Genomic DNA, 23,249 nt, shown 5'->3' on the forward strand with positions numbered 1-23,249 from the left:
ATATATATATATATATATATATATATATATATATATAGAATAAAACTGTTATATATAAACTAAATAATATATAAATAAACCGTTTTTATATATTTTATAATGTAATATATTCCCGTGATGGCAAAGCTGAATTTTTGGCAGTCATTAATCCAGTCTTCAGTGTAACATGATCCTTCAGAAATCATTCGCATATATATATATACACACACGATATATATAGCTAAATCGTTTAATCGCTTAATTTTTTTGTGGAAACCATAATGCATGTTTTAAGGATTCTCTGATGAATAGAAAGTTCAAAAGAACATTTTTGTTACATTTTCTAACATTATAAATGTCTTTACTGTGACTTTTGATCAATTTAATGCACACTTACTAAATAAAAGTAATAATTTCTTTATATATGTAATAAAAACATCCTGACCTCAGACATTTGAACAGTAGTTTATGCATCTGAATATTGAAGCATGACAAATTTTTCTATATGTAGTTTTTTAAAGATTTGCAGTTTCCTTCTATTTAATATATTATTCCTAACTAATTTATTTGAAGTGCAGTGTTTAAATCCCTTTGTTGCTTTCTGAATTGCAATATTGAATTTTGTTATTGTATGCAATGACAAAACAATAATGTAACTTATTTAGATTTTTTACAAATTGATAAGTAAATTATTATTATTTATTTTTTTAGATTTTGGTGTAAGTGCCTTCTTAGCCACTGGTGGTGACATGACTCGAAATAAAGTGCGGAAGACGTTTGTGGGAACGCCATGTTGGATGGCTCCAGAAGTGATGGAGCAGGCAAGTATTTCCACCCAACAACCGCTGCTCATTTAAAGCCATACAACTACGATCCCATGGTATTAATTTGGAAAAATGCCAAATACCAGCATTTTCATGTAGTTACAAACTGTTGGATTTCACTGTACATGGACTGAATTACACGGACAATTAAAGCTGTTATTTTGTCCTTTTTAAAGTCTTAAGATTTCAGTGTGCTGTAAAATAGCCGGTAACTGCTGGCATATGGATGCTTCTCTCGTGGTAAACAAATCTGTGACTGTTTGTGTGCAGGTGAAAGGCTACGACTTCAAAGCAGACATCTGGAGTTTTGGGATCACAGCCATCGAGCTGGCCACAGGCACAGCTCCTTACCATAAATACCCTCCTATGAAGGTGAGGATAGAGCAGGAGATACAGTCCCATACGAGCTCTAATGAATCTTACAGCTGTCATGCATCAATCTTAATGATAAACACGTTGTTGTGTGTGTTTGCAGGTGTTGATGTTGACCCTGCAGAATGATCCTCCTTGTCTTGAGACTGGAATCACAGACAAGGAGATGGTGAAGAAATATGGGAAATCCTTGAGGAAGATGATCTCGTCGTGTTTGCAGAGGGACCCAGAGAAAAGGTGCTGAGCAGAGCAGCAATGATCTCGTTAGGTCATGTAAGAAAAATACACGACTGTTCAAAGGTTTGGGGTTTTTCTAAAAAAAAATGTTTTGTCTCTTACGCTCACCCAGGCTGCATTTATTTGATAAGAAATACAGTAAAAAAGTAATATAGTGAAATATTGCTACATTTAAAATAACTTAATATATTACAATTTTTATTTAACTTCTCTGATTTTTGTCACCTGATCCTTCAGAAATTATTCTAATATGTTGATTTACTGCTCAAGAAACATTTCTTTTACTAATCAATATTAAAAACTGTTGAGCTGCATAATATATTTCTTCCTGGATTTTTTATGAATAGAAATCTTTCGTAACATTAGAAGTGTCTTTACTGTCGGTTTTGGAACAATTCAGTGCATCCTTGCTGAAAAATAATACATTTCTTAAAAAACAAAAACTTACTGACCCCAAACTTTGGAACAGTAGTGTGTGTGTGTGTCATGTAGTATCTAGCTGGTCATGTGATGAACTGCTCAATTTAAAAAAAATATATATATATAATATAATATATAATATATGGTTTTAACCATTTTCTAAAAGTGCACTTTTTCGATGTAAGATTTTTGAAAGAGGAAAAAAAAAATATTTTATTTTTATTGACTGTTAATGCTGACATAACGAAGCAAGTATATTTCAATAGTGTTTGCTTTTCAGGCCGACGTCATCAGAACTCTTAAAACATAAATTCTTCCAGAAAGCCAAGGTAAGAATCTTACTTCAAATATATTTTTTTATTTTTTATTATTGTTCCATGTTATCCTGTCATCATTTATTCACCCACATGTTTTTGCAAATCTGTATGTCATTCTAACTTCTGTTATAACATTAAAGATGTTTTTTTTTAATGCAACAATTATTAATATGCCATTTTCATACTCAATAACAGGACAAAAAACAAAAACACACTCAAAATGTAATCCATACTGTATTTCTTCTGAATCCATACAGTGTTTTCACACTATATTTGAATCAAAATGCAGAGGTGTATATTGAAAACTTCGTGTAACACAAATACATTTTAGTGATTAACAGTTTTATTGATTCATAGGCAAATTTCTGAATATAATAAAGTAATTCTGAATCAACATTTTACCCCATTAACAAACTTCCCAATTACAGCTTTAAGTAGTTGACTATAATTAAATACAATTAAAGGTACAATTTGTAAGATATTTGCCGTAAAATATCCAAAAACTACTAGGCTAGTGTTATATATTTTGTCCAGCTGATTACTAACAATATCTCTAATGTTTTCTACTACTTGTAAATCATGAGAAAATTCCCATTCTAAACAGTGACACGGGGCAGTGCAGTGGCCTGTCACTGTAGTTAGTTACCCTTTGTTACCGCCTTTACTGACTAGAAAGCACATAACAACAGTGTTGTGGACAAATGCGGAAGTAGCTTCGCGACAAACTTCAACTAGAAAGAGATGCCGATCTCAATTGTGTTTTACTCCACAGGCGAGTTGTTTTGATTCGTATCTTTACAGAAAACGTATGCTATTATAACGATCAAAAAGATTAGTGTTATGGGGCATACATGGCAAACGCAAATCATCGCATCTCTAGACCCGTGCAAGGACGCATCTGATCCATCGTCTGATCGCGTCTTTGCATTGATGTATGTAATCAATGCATGTAATGTTGTATTTAACATTGTATGTAATCTACTCGCACAAATTGTTGAACTTGCGTTAAATCCACGATTTATCTTTCTGTCTGATTGATGGCCGTCAGCGGTTGGGTAGAAGACAACAAATCCCATCATTCCACGCTCCTTCTTAGCGTCATCAAACCATGCGATTGTTATTGTTTTGATAGTGCGCCCTCTAGTGGCAGGTCCTACAACCTGTACCTTTAAATTATTTAGAAGTCTCTACTTTTACATTTCACAAAAGATAACAGCTTATGGATTTGAAATGACATGAGAGTACGTTTTTATTGTATATAAAAAAAAATGTGGATATAAATACCCCTACACAAGGGGGTATGAATCCCAAATGAGTTCACTACAGCATTCCTATCATTACTGGGCCTTCATGTCTGCATCTAAACAAAAGCAGGGATAAGCACCCCAGCATCCGGATCTCTTCAACTGCCTGATAAACTCTGTCAGATGGAGTTCCCTGTCTACAGTTTGAATCAACTGGAGTTGAATCTGAATATCAGCCCATGTTGTAATTCAACCATAATTGTGGTTATCACCATCATTTAGAAAAATATTTATCTTTGTGTTCCATTTTTATTTGGCAGAATAATGAATTCCTGCAGGAGAAATTATTACAGAAAGCACCTACAATTAAAGAGAGAGCGAGAAAGGTGAGGGAAATTTAGTATGGTGTTTTATTAGGTCTTATTCCTATTATTTTATGATGTTGTCGTTTTTGAATAATTCGTTTTAATTGACTCATTGTGTGCGTTTGTGTGTAGGTTCGGCGAGTTCCTGGCTCCAGCGGGAGACTCCATAAAACAGAAGATGGACAGTGGGAATGGAGTGATGATGAACTGGACGAGGAGAGCGAGGAGGGTAGAGCTGCTGTTGCTGCTTTACGGGTAACACACACACACACACACACACACAAGCAGAATTTCAGACCCTTGCTGAAGACATCATTTTGCGAGTTCCAGCACCAGTGGTGTGCGCTCTTTGTGTGTGGTGTTTGTAATGCTGTTGGCTGTCATGGCACCTCTCATCCCTGAGCTCTGTGTTTTGTGTTTGCCGCTAAAGGAGCAGCAGTCCAAGTCGACAAGGCGACAAGTCCGTTTCTCTCAGCCTCTTGAGCTGCCCCCACCCAGGGTTGTTCAGTTTTCCAGCTGATACAGATGCCTCTGCTTAACAAGGAAGCACACTCATCAGACAAAACCTTAGGACACGCAGATATTGGAAGTGCTAGATAATGAGAAAGAACATTTGTTTAGAGAGCATAATATATCTGCTAACATTCTTGATGTCTAGCATATAATCATTTAGATTGCTTAATGTGATAACTTTTGCTCAGTATCCTCTGCTTATTATGAACCTATAGCTTATATGTGCTACATAATTACCTACCTACCCAGCTTTTTAAGCTTAACCACATGCTCTAATCTCAATGGTGTTTAAAGTGTGGCAAAGCAAAAATAGTGTAACCAAACCATTCTTGCTAGAAAAAACAGAGAGGCTGACTTAATATAGTGATGATGTGTGCTTCCTGGATGCCATCTGTATCATGTTTTTATTTATAACTTTGACATACTGACCAAATCAGTGATCTCTGATAACCCTCCAGATTCTGTTTAACAGCCTCATAATGAGACTTCTGTTGGTTTAAGCACTAACATGGAATATGGTCACTTCTGGTCACTACATGATGTTTGTATTCCAGTACAGAAATCTCTATCTATCTATCTATCTATCTATCTATCTATCTATCTATCTATCTATCTATCTATCTATCTATCTATCTATCTATCTATCTATCTATCTATCTATCTATCTATCTATGCTGATTAAAACAAAACAACAGTAGTATAAGTCTTAGATTTAATTGGCAGTATTTAATTGTGTCAGTTTGGGAATACACTGGATGTTTAAAGTTGATCCTATTGAATAGAGTATGTTTTAGGCAGATATTGTGTCATTTGGCTGCGTATCTTAAAACAATTCCAGTAGTCCTTCAATTCTTAAATGATATTTTATTAAAACGGCAAAATACTTCTAGCACTAGTGTAAAATGAAATACTCATGAAGGACCTTAAATCCCTGCTTCATTCCTTACTACAGTGCATTCAAATCCGAAGCTGAATTACAGTAACCCAAACCATGATATATTATTCCAAGAGATTTGAGCTTGACCTTTGACCTCTTATCTCTCTCACACAGTCACCAAGAATACTAGAAGGACCCCAGAATGCAGAGGTATGTAGACCATAAGGAACGTTTCCAAAAACAATACTAATGGACTATTCCTATGATTTCTGCAGTGTGTACTATGTATCATAAATGCATTTATATGATACATAGTATGCATTAAATATGTAGATGACCCATTCTATTTTGCTAAATAATTGGGGCACTCTGCGGAATAGTGTATCCTGCTATGCAGTGCCTATTGTAAAATGTAATGAAACATTTTATTTGGAAAATCATGACTTTAAATACTTTTTTTTTTTAAGTTGAATTAAAAAGCAAAAAAAAAATAACCATTTTATTTCCAAACTATAACTTGATTCCACTGAAGTGTATCTATACTATGTATAGGCTACTATATAATTTTTTTTAGTAATGACCAGTTTATATTTCAAAGTTTTTATTATATTTATAATTTATAAAAGTTTGTGTGGGTCTATGCATGTATTTGTAGATATTCCAGCCTTTCAGCAGTCACCTTCAGTCTGAACTACCTCAAGCTGCTGGCCAGGGCCCGGCCAACACTCAACACACAACCCCAACCCCAGCTGCGAACCCTGACCAGGTAGAGCACTAACAGTTCACATATTTCGACATCTCTATTCCAGTCAAAGCTGTTGTATCAAGCATGAAGATAGGAAATTATGCCACCTCGGTCTGTACATAGAGTCCGATCCTCTGTCTCTGTCTGCAGGCCGCAGTTCCTGGAGCCGATGCCTCACAGACCCCGATCAGTTTAGTATTAAGGTTAAGGTAAGATGTATTTGTAGGTTTTTTATGCTTTGAGTCATTTATTGACATTGATCCAGTGTTGACAGGAGCAGTAGATGACTTCTATTTCTCCTCCTGTCCTATAGAAACTTGAAAAAGGAACTGAATGACATACGATTTGAGTTCATGCCTGGTAGAGGTAAGAGCGTAAAGATGTGGCTAATGGTCAGCAAGTAAATCAAGCAATAATAACACTTTAATAAATCTTCACAATACGCTTTTAAAGGGATACACACCCTCAGGCCGTCCCAGCTGTACTTTCTTTCTTCTCTGGAACACAAACTTGGATTTTTAGAAGAATATTTATTTTCTGGCAGTGAATGGGTCCCTCAAAGATGACACTTGAAGAAACATGCTAAACAAACACAATGGCAATCCATTAGACCCCAGTTGGTAAATCAGTGTCACTTTTATGGGCGGAGAATCCCTTTAATGCAGATGTATTCCCAAAGTGTTCATGACTTAAAAAAAAAAAAAAAAAAACCCTGACAGTTGTCACATTTGTCAATCTCAGTCAGTTTGATTAATACACTTGGGCAGTTCTATTGTTTAACAAATCAATTTAAAGGTATATTCCACCCCAAAATGAAAATGTTGTCATTAATCACTTACCCCCAATTACCTGTAAAAGCTTTGTTTGTCTTCGGAACACAATTTAAGATATTTTGGATGAAAACCGTTAGGCTTGTGACTGTCCCATAGACTGCCAAGGAAATACCACTGTCAAGGCCCAGAAAAGGCATCGTCAGAATAGTTCATCTGCCATCAGTGGTTCAACTGTAACGTTATGAAATGTTTTTCTTCACTTACAAACAGTATTGTCATCACTTCATAACATTACGGTTGAACCACAGATGAAAGATGAACTATTCTGACGATGTCTTTCATATTTTTCTTTCTTGACAGTGTACTTTACTTGCCAGTTAATGGGACAATCACAAGCCTCCCGGATTTCATCCAAAATATCTTAAATTGTGTTCTGAAGATGAATGAAGCTTTTACAGGTTAGGAACGACATGGGGAAAAGTGATTAATGTAAAAATTTTCATTTTCTGGTGGTGTATCCCCTTAACTCCATTTTAGAATCAGTTACTCTTTATCTCCAGCAAAGGCCATCTGATGTCAAAGAGCACTAACTCTCTGCATCTGCATTTTGTCTGCACCATGTTCTGCTCTCTGAACTGACTGGAGCGTGTTGTGTGCATCTGATCAGTTTTTAAGTTGTCAGCCTCATTCTGGAAGATCTACAAGCTTGTCAGTTCAAATATACAGGAGGTTGTAATTTGCCAGACTGAGAGTTTATTGGTCTAAGCAAGTCTTTTTAAAGTAGAGTTAATGCATTGCATACATTTTCTTTCTCTGTAGACACAGCAGATGGGGTTTCTCAGGAGCTGGTATCGGCCGGCTTGGTAGATGGGAGAGATTTAGTTATAGGTAAGGATTCTTTTCATGATCATCTTTTTCTTTTCTTTTTTTTCTTTAAAGAAATCAATAGTTTTATTGAGCAGTAATGCATTAAATTAATTAGACTCTATTTCAAATAAATGCTTTAAAATATATAATTTTTTTTTTTGTGGTTATTAAAAATACTGATCTTTGAACAAATGTATCAAATATTTTTCGACCAAAATATTAAGAAGCACAACCATTTTCAACATGGATAGTGATAAAATGTTTCAGCATATTAAGACTGATTTCTGAAGGCTGCTTATGATGAATTCTTAATTATAATATGTCATGGTCCTAAACCTCTGTTTCATGTCATTTCAGTGGCTGCAAATTTGCAGAAGATCGTCGAAGAGCCTCATTCCAATAAAAATGTCACTTTTAAACTGGTGAGTGTCTTCTGGTTTGGTTAAAGCCACTGTGTGTTAGTCCTCATTGGTGTTTTGCAGTAACTCGTCATGTGTGGTGTTTTTCAGGCCTCTTGCGTTGAGGGCCCTGAGATTACTGATGATGTCAAACTCTTGGGATTTGCTCAGCTCAGCATTAGCTAAACCTAGGCTCTGTGCGGGACCATGACTTGCCTACAAATGTGAAAACAAACCCAACACTACCAACAGAATGACACATTGATGTATTTTTTCCTCTTTCAATTGCCCTAAAGAAACCACTGTTGCCAAAGAGAAAAGTACCCTAGCACCAGCCCATAGGATTCCAAACGGCCCAGCGGAAGAGTTGCACAAACTTGAGAACGATCAGAATTTGTAGGAATCGATTAAAATAAAGTTTACAATTTTTTTGTATAAGGATGCAATTATCATAACCAGATATAACCTTAATGTTCTTCTATTGTTTATCCTTTTTTTTTTTTTTTTGTCTTAATTTTTCTAAATCTGAACAGACACCCTAAAAATGAACAATGTAAAAAATGCCTCCAATATAACTGTTGAGTGCATAAAAGAGGAGTGAAACTCAAAGAAACATGGAGTTTATAGAGGAAAATAGTAAATGGTTTTAGCTATAGTTGTAAACCTTTATTTTTTTCTATGTTTTTGAAGAGAAGCAGCTTAGCATGTTTTATCACACCGCATGCATTATTAACTTAGGTTCAGTTTAAAGCAGCTTGATGAACATTTACAGAATCTGGTTTTGAAATTTCAAACAACTTTTACTTTTTCACAAAAATGACTTACACTACAATTCGCAAATATTACAAATGCTACAGATTAGCTGAATATGATTAAATTGTTTATTTGGTGTCATTGAGCCCTAATGAACACTCCTAAAGTCTGGTTTTACTTATTTTCCCCCTTGTTGGTGTTGGTATTTTTTTTATTATTATTTTTGCCTCTATCTCAACTTGGCACATTTGCAAATGTTACCAATGCTGCTCTAAAGTTATTGCCTTAATATTTCTACACATTTTTGCATCACACATATCTCTCCTTTTTTAGATTTTGCAGTAATTTGTGAATTTTGGTTTTAATTTTTGACATTATCTGTGACTTATGCTCATTTTTATAAGCATCTCTGTGAAAAGGTAGAATTACCTGATAAAAACTTTGGTGTTTAGCTTTTTCCTGCTCTGGAATTGAACTCTTAAGTATTCATGTGTATTTCTGATGTGGATGAACTCAGTGGAGCATGTACATAATGTAATTTGCCATTGGTTTGATTTTATATGGGATGTTTCACTCGTGGCCTTTGTGTTCTTCATAAATAAGGTGATGGGAGGTGGTGTCAACTACAAAAGACACTTTGTGAGCTTTCTTGGTTTGTCTTTGTCTTTGTCTGTGAGGGGGCCAATAATCTCACAGTGAGATCTTAGGAAGCATAAATCTGCCTGAAACTGCTGAAGTTGTTGTTTACTTCCCAAGAAATCTCATTTAAGCATATTGTGTGCAAGAACGGCCTGGAATAATCAAAAGCAACTTTATTATTTTAAAGCAATGTTTCATTTTATTATACATTTTGATTATAATATATATATATATATATGTCTACTAATTGTTAAATAATTTAAAACATTTTTCTTAACTTTCCTGTTTTATTGGGAAGATTCAAAAGATAATAGGAGGGAAGTAAAAGAAAGATTTGACTCAAGTATTTTCTTTTCAGCTCGTAGCAATCACCACAAAGCAGTCCATTAAAATGGGAAAAAATTAATTGCTAGCATTGAAAAGCCGAGGTTTGCTTTTAGAAAATAATTTTTATTATGTACAGTGGGGAAAATATTAATTTGATCCCCTGCTGATTTTGTAAGTTTGCCCACTTAAAAAATGAAGGGTCTGTTATTTTTATGGTAGGTTTATTTTAAAGTATAGAGACAGAATACCAACCAAAAAAATCCAGAAAAAAACAAACAAAACATTATATAAAGGTTAGAAATGGATTTGCATTTCAGTGAGTGAAATAAGTATTTGATCCCCAAGCAAAACATGACTTAAAGGGATAGTTCACCCAAAAATCATAATTATTTTATTAATAACTCGCCCTCATGTCGTTCAAAACCAGTAAGACCACCGTTCATCTTTGCAACACAGTTTAAGATATTTTAGATTTAGTCAGAGAACTCTCAGTCCCTCGCATCTCCAATACGCAATTAATCCACAAATGACTTAAGCTGTTAACTTTTCTAGAAAATTATTTTAAATGATCACACTGAAATGTGAGTTTATATACAGTCATTTTCTTTATATTGGTGACATTTCACTCAACTTCACTCATGAAACAACTCTTCCAATAATAAATCATAAAAAAAGTACTCAGAATTAAATCTTACTTTTCTTTATTTTCCTTTTACATGGGGATCAGGGAAAGCCAGAATGGAAAAATGTAGGTGAAGTTGGCAACTACAAAGATTTTTATCAAGATGTGTGAATGAGGAAAATAAGACAGAGTTATGACTGTTTACTTTTCGGTTTGCAAGTATCATGTTGTCAAGTTTTATTGATTAAAATGAATTTGTACTCTTATCATTTCAGTTTAAAAACTAGTCGAAATCAGTGAATTCTTTATTATTGAAAATGTGTAGTATTGTTTTTATTCAGTGATTTTCAGATGCTTCAGCAAACATGGGTCAACTAGAAAGCCTTCAATGAAGCAAGAATTTATTTTATTAAGTTTAGTAATTGAGACAATGAAATGGCTTCTCAAAGCTTTGTACACATCTGCATGTTTGCTTTTATCCCTGACATCCATGCTATTTTCAGCACATAAAAATTAAGATCATCAACATCAACCAGTTATGTAAAGTATTTTGTATTACAGCTCTAAAACAAATTTTCATCAAGGTCTCAAACAGAAACATTTTAGAATATATGGCATGATATTCATATATATAGATATAAACTGCTCTACGAAATCAAGTTATGTTCATGTTGAATCCTTATATTTGATTTAAATGTGTTAAAGCACAATTGCAAAAAGACTTGAACGTCATATTTGCATACACCAGACCATCTTGGACAAGGTTACAGCCAGTATACTTGTTCAGTAGTTCTAAAAGATCTTCGTGTCATTCCTCTGTACCCAACGGTCTTTATGCTGTTGATGGCCGAAGCCCTCGTCATAGTTGCCCTTCCTTTTGAAAAGCTGCTGATAGTGGAAAACACAGTAGAATTCCCCATAGAGAGGCGCATAGCTTTGAAGGCTAAAACCAAGCAAAACATCTTTTTAGCATGTTTATTTCTTATGATTTGTTGCCTATAAAAACTACATTAATATGGAGCATATTTGTAGATTAACAGTTTTAAGCAACAACTGCAATGCCAGCAAAGTACTGTAGGTTAATAGCCTAAGTGGCAAAGTCTGAAAGCTGGTACAAAACTGCAAATTCAGTGCTTCCTATTTAATAGTTTGTTGTGATTTATGGTCTAGTTGCATTGTGATGCCAAAGTATTTTGACTCACTTAGACTCATAAATGTAATGTGTTTAAAGGTTTCAATTTCACTGATGTTCATTATAAGCTTTTATGATGATCAGAAACATTCTTACCTCAGTTTCTTTTTGCAGTGTTTGCAGCAGAAACAGGTTTTGTGAAAAATGATTTTGTCAGCTGCCATTCTTTCCATTGGGTAAACTGGTTTCAGACAGGCTGAGCATGTTTCCTGAGTGGCTGGCTGAAACTACAGTCACATAGAAGGGTTAACACACCACCGTACCATAAGTTTTTAATTCACTTAATCTATTAGGATGGATTTTTTTTTTTTTTTTTATGCAGCATTGGCTTGTAAAACACTGGTGTAAATGATAGTATTTGATATGTAGTAGATAGTCATGGTAAAAGCTGTATTTTGGCTTCATTATCTATTAGTTGGATTATTATTTTTTCCTTTGGTAATTTTTTCAATGTCTGGAATCCCAACATGATGCAACACTCCTCTTAAGATCAATAAAGCTTCTAAATTATTACATTCTAAAAATACTTTAAAAATAAATACATTTTACATTGACAAACAAAATAACTTAATGCAATGCTTAAAATATCATTATTAATGTACATTGAAATAGTTAAATAGATTTAAAAATGTAAAGCATTTAAATAGAAATGTTATTGATTATTAAAAACACAGGATTATATGTTTTGATTTATAAGCATCTTTGTACATAAAATACTGATCTGCTAGGCATTTTAAAATGCTTGACTTTTTAGCAAATAATGTTACCAGAAAAATTGGGGGAAATACTTTGGTTGATCACTGTGTTTCAGTCCTTCCAATCCCATTTTTAGCAATTTTAGAAGTGTGAAACTTCAAATAATGTGATTTGTATGTAAACATACTTTTTACTGAAATTTGTTATGTGACGTGACACGTTTCAATTATTTTTATTAACAAATATGGCAGTAATTCAAACTATATTGTATTCACAGAAATATCAGAACCCTTTTACTGCATTACTGCATGAAAAAAAATAACCAAGCAAAAAGTACAAAAATGCATTGGCTGTTACATCATTAGATCATGCAGTTACATGACAACCAACAGTTTACAGTTTAGGACAGTCTTCTCTAATAAAAGGTGTGTTGATTCTTGGGTATGTGACAATTTCCGATGTGGCTGGACTGCTCATGATGAGCTTTTCAGAAGTTGTTCTGGTTTCAGGTTGGGTTGTCACAACCGTGGAGGTTTTCGAGGAGTAGAACTTGTTGCCGAAGCAATCTTTCCTCTCGTAGTTCTCGCTGATGGTTTTTGTTCCGATGACTCCCTCTTCTTCAGGCTTCGTTTGCACTTCCAGCACACTGACCTGCCGTCGTGGTTTCACAGGGCTTGAGGATGACTCTTTTGTGACAGAACATTGTCTGCGGTCTGAAGGCACACTACAGCAGCACTGTAGCTTGGTCTCTTCCTTTGGTTCTTCCTTCTGGGGACTGATCTGAGGTGATGGCAGCTCCGAAGGCTTCCTCGATGCAGACTGAATGGAAATAAATGAAGGAGATGTCGGTGAGGCTGATCTCTGTTTGGTTGTGGGAATAAAAAGCTCTGGGGTTTTTTGTGTCATTGACTGTTCAGAAACCATCTTTCCGATCTGGTTTTGAGCTTTTGGTGATTTGCTTGACCCAATGCTGATTGTCCTGATATTACCTGAGGGAGATGAACCTTGTACAGTCACCATTGACTCCCTGAAGAGACCAGAGAGTCCTAGAATGTCAGAGTCAGATTTCAAAGTTGATACTGAGTAAAGAGCTTTTTTAATGGCCTCCTCTATATCCATGAGTCTGGCAAGCGTTTGGTCTTTTAAATAGATTATCTCTGAACCAGCTTTCTCTAAGTCCCCAAAAGCCACCTCCATGGATGACATCATCTCAGGTTTACTTGGTGCTTCAGTATGTTTTGGTGGGACTATTTTTGGCTCTCGAGGCACGGCCCAATCAGGAACATTCTCGAAAATGTTTTTAAGTGAGCTCACATCCACTTTGTTGGTGTCTTCTTCAATTTCTTCCATTTTGGAGAGTATGTTTTTCAGTTCTTCTTGCTTTTTGAGCTTGTCAAAGATCTCCATGACAGCTGGCACATTTCCTTTTATGATTTCATCCATGTGCACCGAAAGCCTCTGCCTCCGCTCATCCTCAGTCTCTCCTCTAATTTTCTTTTCCCGTCTGACCACTCCACTAACTTGTTGACCATCACTTTTATCATTTCTTTCCTTACGGTTTTTGCTCTCTGTCTTACAGGTCTCGCCTGAGGAATCATTGTTGTGAGGAGGAGTGATTCCTTGTGCTGGCTCAGTTTCCAAAGTGGTAGAGTTGAATGGATTGGTGTTGTCCGTGTTTTTCAGATTTTTTTCTGCCATTTTGATTCTTTTAGGTTTTACAGGAGGCACTGAACCACTTTGCTTTACCCTGAAGTTTTGCAGAGTTGCGTGAAATCCAGAGGAAGATTCATTGACAATGCTTTCTGGGGAGCTCTTTGGAGTTTCTTCAACAACCTCACCACAATTAAGCTTTTCATCTCTAGGATGTTCAGTGATCCTCACTGATGTATTACTAGGCTCTGTTTCATTGGCATCAGTATGCTCTACACTTTCGTGTGCATCATCCTGAGGCATTGAGTCTGGGCATGGTTTGGAAATTGAAGATTGTTTAATCTGCTCAGTTGGTGGTTTTGAAAAAGCAGGAGGGACTTGACATTTGTCGAGACGTTCCGTGTCAATTTCAGAACCTAGACGGTTTGGCTTAATTTTTAAATGATCTGGTTTAGGTGGGATAGCTGGTTTGGGTCCAATGGGAGTTTTACGATTTTTAGCTGGTTTTTCTACGGAGACTGACCTTTCCCAAAGTGTTGTGTCAGTTCCCTCAGGTGATTTTAAAGCTTCCTTTTCAGCTTGAGGCACAGGATAGGATATTGCTGACTTACTTTCTTTAGTCCTTTCACTTGGCTGGCTCATCTGGTTCATCATCAAATCATTGGTCTTTTTTTGTCCTGCATAACCTTTACCAGAATTCCTATAAATCATGGCAGCTCTAAAATCACCCTTTGTGACATTAAAGTTTGATTTTCCCAAGGAATCAAGAGCTGACTGTATGCTACCTCTCATGACATCCTCCTTACTTTCTTCTTCCAGTTCATTTTTGGGATATTGTGAGAGCTCGTTATTCTCGCTTACATTATCATTGTTTTTCACATGTGCAAACTCCTGGGCCACTGAAGCAGAATCACAGATTTGGTGGGTTTGGTTTTTCTGGGAGGTATATTTTGCTTGTACACTCTGCTGAAGAGCTTTTGCCTCCATTGTTGCCTGATGAAGCTTCATGATGGCTGTTTGTAGATTCACCAACTCATCATCTTCAACAACGTCAACTAACTCTGCTTGAAGAACGACTCCATCATTCATGATATCTTGATTTTGGGGAATCCTTTCTTTTTTCAGATTGTCCCCTGTGTCAGGACTATGCTCAGATTGGATTGTTGCTATTGCATTATCCTTTTCAACATTTACCAATCTTTCTTTAGGTGACCATTTTGACTTGTTCTCATTGGACTGAATGTTAAAGCTTGTGTCATCTATATTTGTAGCAAAAAGGGCTTTGATATTGTTAACTTTACCTGATATAATCTCAGTTGCATCCCCAGTAGATGCACCTATATCTACATTTGAGGCTTCCTGCAGGCATTTTAAATGATCAAAGTCTTCTTTCTCAATGCAGCTCTGGAATAACTGCACATTATTAGTAGTTTTGCTTGTATCTACTACTGAAGAACTTTCTGATGAACTATCTGTCTTCAGATCCCCATTTTCAGACTCTGGAACATTCCTTAGACTTGAGGGAATGGTTCTTAAATCAGTTTGACCAAACTCCATAACCCCTGTACTGTCTTCACTGTGGATAAATAGAGCATACACCGTTATCTCTCTCATTCCTGTGGTTCCATCCTGTATTAAGACTCCTTTTCTCAGTGAATTCTTTTGACTGAGTAGATCTTCAGTAATCTGCACCACATTGGCATTTCTGCACTCTTTATCTCGAGTGAATGGAAGTTGGTGAATAGGGACATCTACTTGCTGAATCTCCACATTGCCCTGACTGTCCTCTTTTAGGAAGGTCACAGTTGGGTTCAAGTTTGTTCCTGGAAGCATCTGAAGCATGATGCTCTTTATGGATCCAGTCACTATCTCTTCCTCATGAATTGCTGCTCTTGTTTCTTCTTGTATGAAATGATATCTTGCTTTCTTGACATGGCCAGTTTCATTAGCTTCAAGGATGGTTCCATCAGAATGCACGATACTGAAGTTGCATAAAGAAACTAGCGTTTCTTGTGTGTTCTCCAGGATGGTTTCTAATTCTTCTTTGGTTTGCTGATTGATCCTATCAAGTGGAGTGGATTCAAACATTTGAGCTCTGTTTCTTACATTTGCCCTTAGCAGTTCTTCTTCTTGGATCAAGTTGTCATTTGCTGGTGAAATGTTCTTCTTGTCATGTGATATTGTTTCGAAGATCTGTTTGGCTTTAGATATACTTACAAACACCTTGTTTGTGTCAATGACATCACTGGTTGGACTTTTATGACGAATTTCTGATGTTTTTTTCCCATCAGTCACAGAATCACTCTTAGGTTTCTGGCCTGATTGTCTTTCCTCCTCACAAGAAATATTTTTTCTTGGACAGGGGTTTTGACTGCCCATTGAATGAATTTCGAACATTTTTCGTGTTGCTTTCACATCCACCTTGATGCTCTCCTCTGATGCCACTTCTTCTGATTTGTTGAGTTTGTTGTCTTTGTTGTAGGAGTTAGACGAAGGTTGTTCAAAAATGCAGACGGTTCTCTTGATGTCGCCCTCTTGAAACTCCTTTTTCATCTGTGCTTTTTGATCATGGGTATCCACTGAATTGATTTCACGGTTCTCAAACAGCCAGCACCTAGACTGAACCTCACTTTGATATCCCGTGTCTGGGACTGGGTCTAAGTTAAGAATATCAGCCAACTCCTTTTCTACCAAACTGTCTAAATCTTTTAACTCAGGATAAGTGTGTTTTAGCAGCCGTCTAAGCTCGCATTTCTGTTGGCGTTGGTACAGAATGGACATTGCTTCCCGTGTAGGGGGTGGCGAAGTAAAGGGTCGTTCATGTTCTTCAGAGTTGGTTTCCAGATGGTGTATTGGTGGATTTGATTCAGGTGCATATGCAATGCTGTTTTGTGCACCTTCAGCCATCTAAAAAAAGAAGAACAACCACATTAGATTATTGTAGGTAGCATTAGCCTATTATTATTCATTTTGAGCAAACATAAATGGTTAAAGAGTTAAACATACCTGTTGAACTGTAAGGAAGCCAAACCGCATGCCAGAGAAAACCAGTGTTTTGTGCCAAAAGATTCTAATAATTAATAATGTCAGCAATCTGAATGCACGCAGTCGAGAATGTTATAACTTATGTTAGTATTGTGATTATGCGTGCAAAGACCGGTGAAAACATCAGCAATGATTATATATTCTGTCCTGCAAATGAGTACTTAATGAAACACAGTCAGTTCAATTTCCTTTATTATTTTATTTCAAAAGCTAAGAGTTCACAACCAGAATTTGTTATTTATGTGAGTATGCAATTAAAGAAAGACAATCTGCCAATGTATTAGTGCTCTAAACAATCAGACAAAAAAAGGCCTTCTTATTTTTAAGAATAAGGTGCATAATATGACATAAACTCCTTAATTTTTAATAAAACACATTTACACACGCACATTCAAAAAAATTCTCCAGAATTGACATCAGGGGTGATGTTTGCTAGTGGTTAATTTGTACTCTAAATCAAATAAAGAAGCCAAAATAAGTTTTACCACTGGATTAAAGTATTTATTTGAAACTAATTTTCCTTACCTTGATCGCGTTTGGCTTTTTTCCAGTTGGAGAAGTGAGATTATGGTCCTAGACCAAACACAAACAGGGAAATCATTAGTATGTGTGAGGTTGCTTGCTTTTTTTTTTAGCAACTTTTAGCTAGAGCACTGACATAAACCAAAAAAATCATTACATGCATTTTATTTAACAGCATTTTCTTCCTGCTGCCTGTTTTACTCTGTCTCATCCACCTGGCCCCGAAGGTCACCACGTGTATCATGAAGAATTAAAGTAGCTACAAGTACTAACTGGTTTCAAGAGGTTTCCTGCAGGTTTTGCAGCTGCCACTTTTGACAGATATAGTGCAGACAAAGCTTTGACAGAAATAGAGGGTTTCTCCAATTCGTAGAGAGCCGAGCTGTCTCTGAAGTCTGCGACTGACCTTCTTTTATCCTCTGAAACGCAACAGAAAGATCAGAATCATGATATGGTTATTGTGACTCAAACTTTGTCTCTTAATTTCCTGAATAAAGGAATAAAATCAAGGTCAACATCTGTTCTTTTACAACCGAGACCCACAGCCGACAATGTACACCGACACACACATCAGGAGGCACCAAAGATTTTATGAACTGTTAGTTATGAATTTCATTTAAAAAGAACAGTTTGTCTTTCAGTCTGAGGTGAGCAGGCATGTGTTTTGTCAGGGAAATTGTTTGTTAGTTTTGCAAGTAGTTTTATCTGTAACCCAGCAAACTTTTAGCAGGACTTTTAGATTAAAGTGCAAATATTGATGATGCAAAGTCTGTGTCAAACCAAACCATCTCCATCCATAACCTTACATACTATCATCATACTAAAGCCTTCCAAAACTATTATAATTTTACAATCAGCTTCGACTGATATATGTGCTTTATAATTGTGCTCAATCTACTACTTAATAGACTACCATAATTTATTGAGTTTCTACACACCCAGAGACCCCCTCATCCTTTGTACACTTTTCAGGGGACACAAGGACCCCCACATATAATAAAGTCAGTGTTTGGTCAATAACAGTTAATAATGATTGAAATTTTTATAGCACTAACAAACACTATTACACTTTTTATTGCACAACAGATCATTCATGCGTCACATTTGGACAGTAGAAAATAAAATCCTATATATCCACAGATCCCCAAAGGAACTTCACGGACCTCTGGTTTCTGGAAACCGTGATTAATTTATTCATTTTTATATAAAACAGTTAATCTCTTCCATTAAGGCTTTTTTTGTTATTAATGTTAAATTATGTAAGTGTTTTTCTTTTTGAAATCTTCATGGTTATTGCTCTGCCAGCTCTCATTACAGTAATGTGGACAGCTGCTATAAATGCAAGCCACCAGTGTAGTGTGCAAAGTGTGCTCAGAAACTAGGCTGGAAAACATCTGACTCTCCGTGACACAGATACCAATGAGATTTCCAGTCGCAAACCAAGAACCAGCACATAGCTTGCTTGAGTGAGCAGAAGGATACAGACTAATAATCAGTTTCAAGGACAAAATATTGTCTTGCTTCAAGCCTGGGAAATAAAATTGTGATCAACTGTGGCTGTGTTTTAGTATCTGAATAGCACGCAGTAACAGAAACCCACTATCTGATAAATTTGAGTCTATTTTTTACTGTAGTAAAATATTTACTTGGGGAGTGCTCCTGCTTTAAATCACTCTTGCTATCAACTTATCTTAGTATCACAATGATTATATCATTATTTTTCTTGGTTCAATAACCACTGGTTGAATCTTGTTGTCCATTTGACCACAAATACATTCTCCAAAAGCTTTTAATTAACAACATTTACTTTAAAACGTCTAAAAATAAAGTGTGATGGTGCAAAGTGTCCAAATAGACATCCTCTTTTACAAATTTCAGCATGAGTTATTTATTTCAAAATAACCATTGTTTCAACCACAGTAAAATGTTAGGTTGTTTTCCAGCCTGTTTTTAAAACATAAATGAATAATCAAATTCTGGAAGTCCAGTGTCCTTTGTCACACAACAGTGGTCTTCTGTAATAGACATGTTGGGAGAAATCCTCTTTAGCACATGCTCTACTTAATACAATAAAACGGTTTAAAAATGTGTAAACATGAACTCACCATTCAGCGCTCATTCTCTTTGCTCATAAGCTTAATTCAAATCCCTCTGAATTACTTTATTACTTAGTTCAGTAATGATACTTGACTGGTCTAGTGGCCATGTGTGTCCTCCAAGTGTGTCAGCAAGCCTGTGGCCGTTTCTGAGCTGGTAACAGCTGACCCCATCTGGCTCTCATGGAAGGATAAATGCCAGCCAGCTATTTTAGGAGCTATTCTGCTATTGCTACACCAGGCTGAGTCAATCACTTGTTGAGATATATACCTTACTTTTCCATTCTGCCTCAACCCAGCACTCAGAAATGACTAAAATAAGCATGTTATTTTCATCTTATATCATTGTGAACAGTTGTTGCTCCTGCTGTGATGTCATCTGGTGCTTCCTCAGAAAAAATATGAGGCCTCTCACATGTGGCCCAAGTTATATCATGAACAACATATTAGAAAACAAAGTATATGGTAGTTTGAATTAACAGTCTTTGAAATATTATAGGTTTTTGTTTTGTGTCTTTTATGGTCTAGTATATAGTTTGCTGCTCTTGACATTTAGGTCACATGACACTCTGTCAACATGAAATTTAACCTTGAACTAGAATCCTTATTAGTGGTGTTTGCAGAGGTATTAAGATTGCTCATCATTTGGGTTAGAGTTTTGAACAAACCCCCAAAATATATAACAAAATATGTAAAATAATCTATAGCACTAGCACAAAATTGTATACAATATAATAAAATAAAATTTCAATTATCACCCGACTCCTGATTGTCATGGCAAGCAGTGAGATAGTAAATAAATAATATGTAATATTTAATTATCTTTTAAAAAAATAATATAATTATCTCTCTCTCTTTCTATATATATATATATATATATATATATATATTTTTTTTTTTTTTTATTATTATTATATTTAAAATGCCTCCCACCCCATTTTATCTTTATAAAACTTAAGAATCATATGCATGTACTCACCCTCTGGAGAGGATATTTTTTCACTATGAATGCCAGAAACGGTCTTTCTTCTATCAGATTGAATTATGCTCTGCTTTGTTCTTGCACTCTGAAAGCGTAATTATTACATCAGTAAATACAAATCCTCAGATGCACATCTCTTTAAGGTCCGACTGTTTACCTTTGTTATCACTTGAACCTCTTCAGTCACTTTCTCTTGTTCATTATGGCTGTTATTAACCTGTACTTGTGGCTTTGTGTCTTCAGCATCCTTGTTGTCGGAGAGAGTAGTGTTATTGGCTTTCTCAGCGCTCGCTGATTCAGGTGCCGTCTTGCTCTTCTTGGACTCAGTCTGGGTGGTGATCTTTGACTCAAAGAGCGCCCTGAGTGCTGTGGTGCCTGTAGGTCTGTGCCGAGGGAGACTCTCCATAGACTTACTGCGGGAGAGAGGAGAGACCCTGGAGCTCTCTTTGACATCAGTCTTCCTCACTGGTGTCTCAACTCTGCTCTCATTCTCACTGACAGGAATTGTTGTGGTCCGCATATTGAGCTGGAGGAGATAAATAAGAAAACACCTTCACAATCCTAGGACTACGATGGTATCAAATATGTTAGTGAGAGACCACGTACATCCAGCTGGTTGTTATCGCAAAATATTCTCATTATACACTATTAAAATCTTGTTACATGGCTGCTTGTTACATAAGTAAATAATTAAAGAAAAAAAATGAGTTTAAATAGTTTATTAGCTCATTAATTAAACTAATTATAAGGACATTTAAGAAATATTGTACGATCTTAACATTTTTTACACAGTTTTTCCTCCCACATAAATCATGATGGGTAGAAATACCGGTTTTATCCCAGTTATCATTGTATAACCCATAACACTGTATAAATAATTTGTTGCAACAAGACAAACACTTACCATAATACTATAGGCTTACTATTAATACTAAAGTCCTTTGGATTCATTTTACAGTAAATACAGTTGATAACTGGTGCAAAATGGCACCCGCATCATTTGAATGAAACGAGAGAACAAGTTTGCATTGTGATATGAGAGAAATGTGAAGAAGTGTCAGTTTCAGATACCTGCATGAGCAGTTATTAAACTGCATTGCTATTAACAAACAGTGATTATTGGGGAATAAAATAACTCAGATTGTCATGACTGACCAATCAGAATCAAGCATTTCAGAAAGCCATGTTATAATATTTAATAAATCTAATAGAGTGTCTGAGGTGTGTTTACCTCATGCTTTATATCCCCCGAATCACCTTCTTTGGCTTTTCTTCCAGGAGAGTTTTGGTACCTGGTGGTAGTGGTGAAGACATGATGTTCAGAAGCTCTGATGAAGTCATGTATTTACTTTAATCGATTCCAGTGAATAGATTTGTTAGTTTCACTTTCTGTTTAACGGCAGACTTTACAGTTTTATCATAGAGTTACACATTAACACTGAGACCATTAAGAGAAGAAATATTGAACTGTGAACGGTGAACTGTCCCTTTTGGAGTTTATTAACAAACAAATGAAAAACTCTTGTATTGGATTACTGGCAGTGGAGATTTAATATTTTATCATAATTTATTCACCTTCATGTCTTTCAAAACCTTGTTCATTTTTTTTTTGTCTGCAACACAATAAGATATCTCTAGCTGAATGTCTAAGCTTGTTTTCAAACAGAGGAAGTGAATGGTAATTAAATATCAAGCAAGAGTTTCAGTGGATAACAACTTCAAATTTAATCTGTCCCTCAAATGTATTGTATGTCTTTAGAACGTTTCGAATATATGTAGTGAATGAATCTTATGGAAAACTTTTATTGTACTTAAATTATTGCATTTGTCCCTTCGCCAGAACTTGGTGCCAATGCACTTTCATGTTACGAGAGCAGCTCAGACATTCTTGCAGGTCATGCAGGTTAAGGCCATCATAATGATGAGGAAATGATGGAAGAGCATGTATTTATTGGTGAACTACTGGTGAACTAAGAAAGGTTAGCTTCTCCCTCACTGTGCCACAAGTTGAGAGACAGAAGTCCTCTTGTCTCTAAGTCCAGCTTCAGTCCAGGACAGGTCACGATCGGAGGAAACACTTCGGAGAGACTGGGCCCTCCGTAAGCTGCTATGCACGTCCATTTCTTCTTCCTCACCTAATACTCTGTCCTTCATCACAGCCCAACCTACACAGTGTGAGCACAAATCTGTGGCATTCAGTCACATGGTGTGGTCTTAGATTTTTAAAAAAGATAATAAAACTACACGTTTAAAATGTGGATTTTTATAGTGTATTTATTATTATTATGATTACAGTTTTCATATTTGCATTATAAATGAACAAGCCCACTAAGAAGAAATGTCTACTTTGTTTTTAAATTATACAGAAAACACATAGATCTTTGATTAATTTTCACATAACTCATATTAATCATTACCAGTGTTGGAAATACCAGTTATCATCTGCTAACTATTAAGAAGCCATCTGTCATTTACCGAGCGCACAAAAGCCATTGTTATGCACTTTCAAAAGCTAAATATATTTTAAATATACCTTTTTATGATTCCATTTTAAAGCTTCTGTTACAAATTCAGGTTGTTTTTTAATCGGATACAACAAGTTTTTTCATATATCGACATGAAATGGTTAAAATAAGTGAATATTTTACCTCTGAAAAGTGTGTTGCATACTCCATTCACAGATTCCTGGAGATAGTTCTTTATAAATCACGCCATGTAGAATCTGTGGGCAAAGTCCAGGCGGTTTATTACACCTGACGCTGTGAAAACGGCCTCATGTGAAAGTTCATACACT

At 35.7% G+C, this 23,249-nt stretch overlaps 2 protein-coding genes across 4 annotated transcripts in view; one reads left to right on the plus strand and one right to left on the minus strand.

The window, feature by feature from the left end:
- LOC127946339 (serine/threonine-protein kinase OSR1) overlaps positions 1-9,490 on the plus strand; it is a 45,927-nt gene extending 36,437 nt beyond the window's left edge. The window contains exons 6-18 of the mRNA XM_052542852.1: positions 691-800; positions 1,074-1,175; positions 1,279-1,412; positions 2,113-2,161; positions 3,714-3,779; positions 3,891-4,013; positions 5,323-5,358; positions 5,804-5,914; positions 6,044-6,102; positions 6,207-6,259; positions 7,486-7,554; positions 7,891-7,955; positions 8,043-9,490. Coding sequence (XP_052398812.1) covers positions 691-800; positions 1,074-1,175; positions 1,279-1,412; positions 2,113-2,161; positions 3,714-3,779; positions 3,891-4,013; positions 5,323-5,358; positions 5,804-5,914; positions 6,044-6,102; positions 6,207-6,259; positions 7,486-7,554; positions 7,891-7,955; positions 8,043-8,117 — 1,052 coding nt within the window. The 3' untranslated portion in view covers positions 8,118-9,490. The remainder of the gene's footprint in view (positions 1-690; positions 801-1,073; positions 1,176-1,278; positions 1,413-2,112; positions 2,162-3,713; positions 3,780-3,890; positions 4,014-5,322; positions 5,359-5,803; positions 5,915-6,043; positions 6,103-6,206; positions 6,260-7,485; positions 7,555-7,890; positions 7,956-8,042) is intronic.
- Positions 9,491-10,661: 1,171 nt separating this feature from the next.
- LOC127946338 (xin actin-binding repeat-containing protein 1) lies at positions 10,662-23,238 on the minus strand. 3 transcript variants are annotated; one of them, XM_052542851.1, is made up of 9 exons: positions 23,104-23,232; positions 22,452-22,620; positions 21,687-21,747; positions 20,613-20,981; positions 20,453-20,540; positions 17,651-17,796; positions 17,381-17,428; positions 11,561-11,691; positions 10,662-11,215 (listed from the first exon to the last, which is right to left on the minus strand). In XM_052542851.1, exons 2-9 carry the CDS (start codon positions 22,607-22,609, stop codon positions 11,065-11,067), a joined length of 1,152 nt encoding a protein of 383 aa, XP_052398811.1. In that variant the 5' UTR covers positions 22,610-22,620; positions 23,104-23,232; the 3' UTR covers positions 10,662-11,064. The 3 variants fall into 3 exon arrangements, with proteins under 3 accessions (XP_052398811.1, XP_052398809.1, XP_052398810.1); XM_052542849.1 differs by lacking the exons at positions 10,662-11,215; positions 11,561-11,691 and adding an exon at positions 12,377-16,717 and having other exon boundaries at positions 22,452-22,641; positions 23,104-23,238; XM_052542850.1 differs by lacking the exons at positions 10,662-11,215; positions 11,561-11,691; positions 20,453-20,540; ... (2 more) ...; positions 22,452-22,620; positions 23,104-23,232 and adding exons at positions 12,377-16,717; positions 19,483-20,304.
- Positions 23,239-23,249: the final 11 nt, after the last annotated feature.

Source organism: Carassius gibelio, chromosome A24, assembly GCF_023724105.1.
Source record: "Carassius gibelio isolate Cgi1373 ecotype wild population from Czech Republic chromosome A24, carGib1.2-hapl.c, whole genome shotgun sequence".
Classification (NCBI taxonomy): domain Eukaryota; kingdom Metazoa; phylum Chordata; class Actinopteri; order Cypriniformes; family Cyprinidae; genus Carassius; species Carassius gibelio.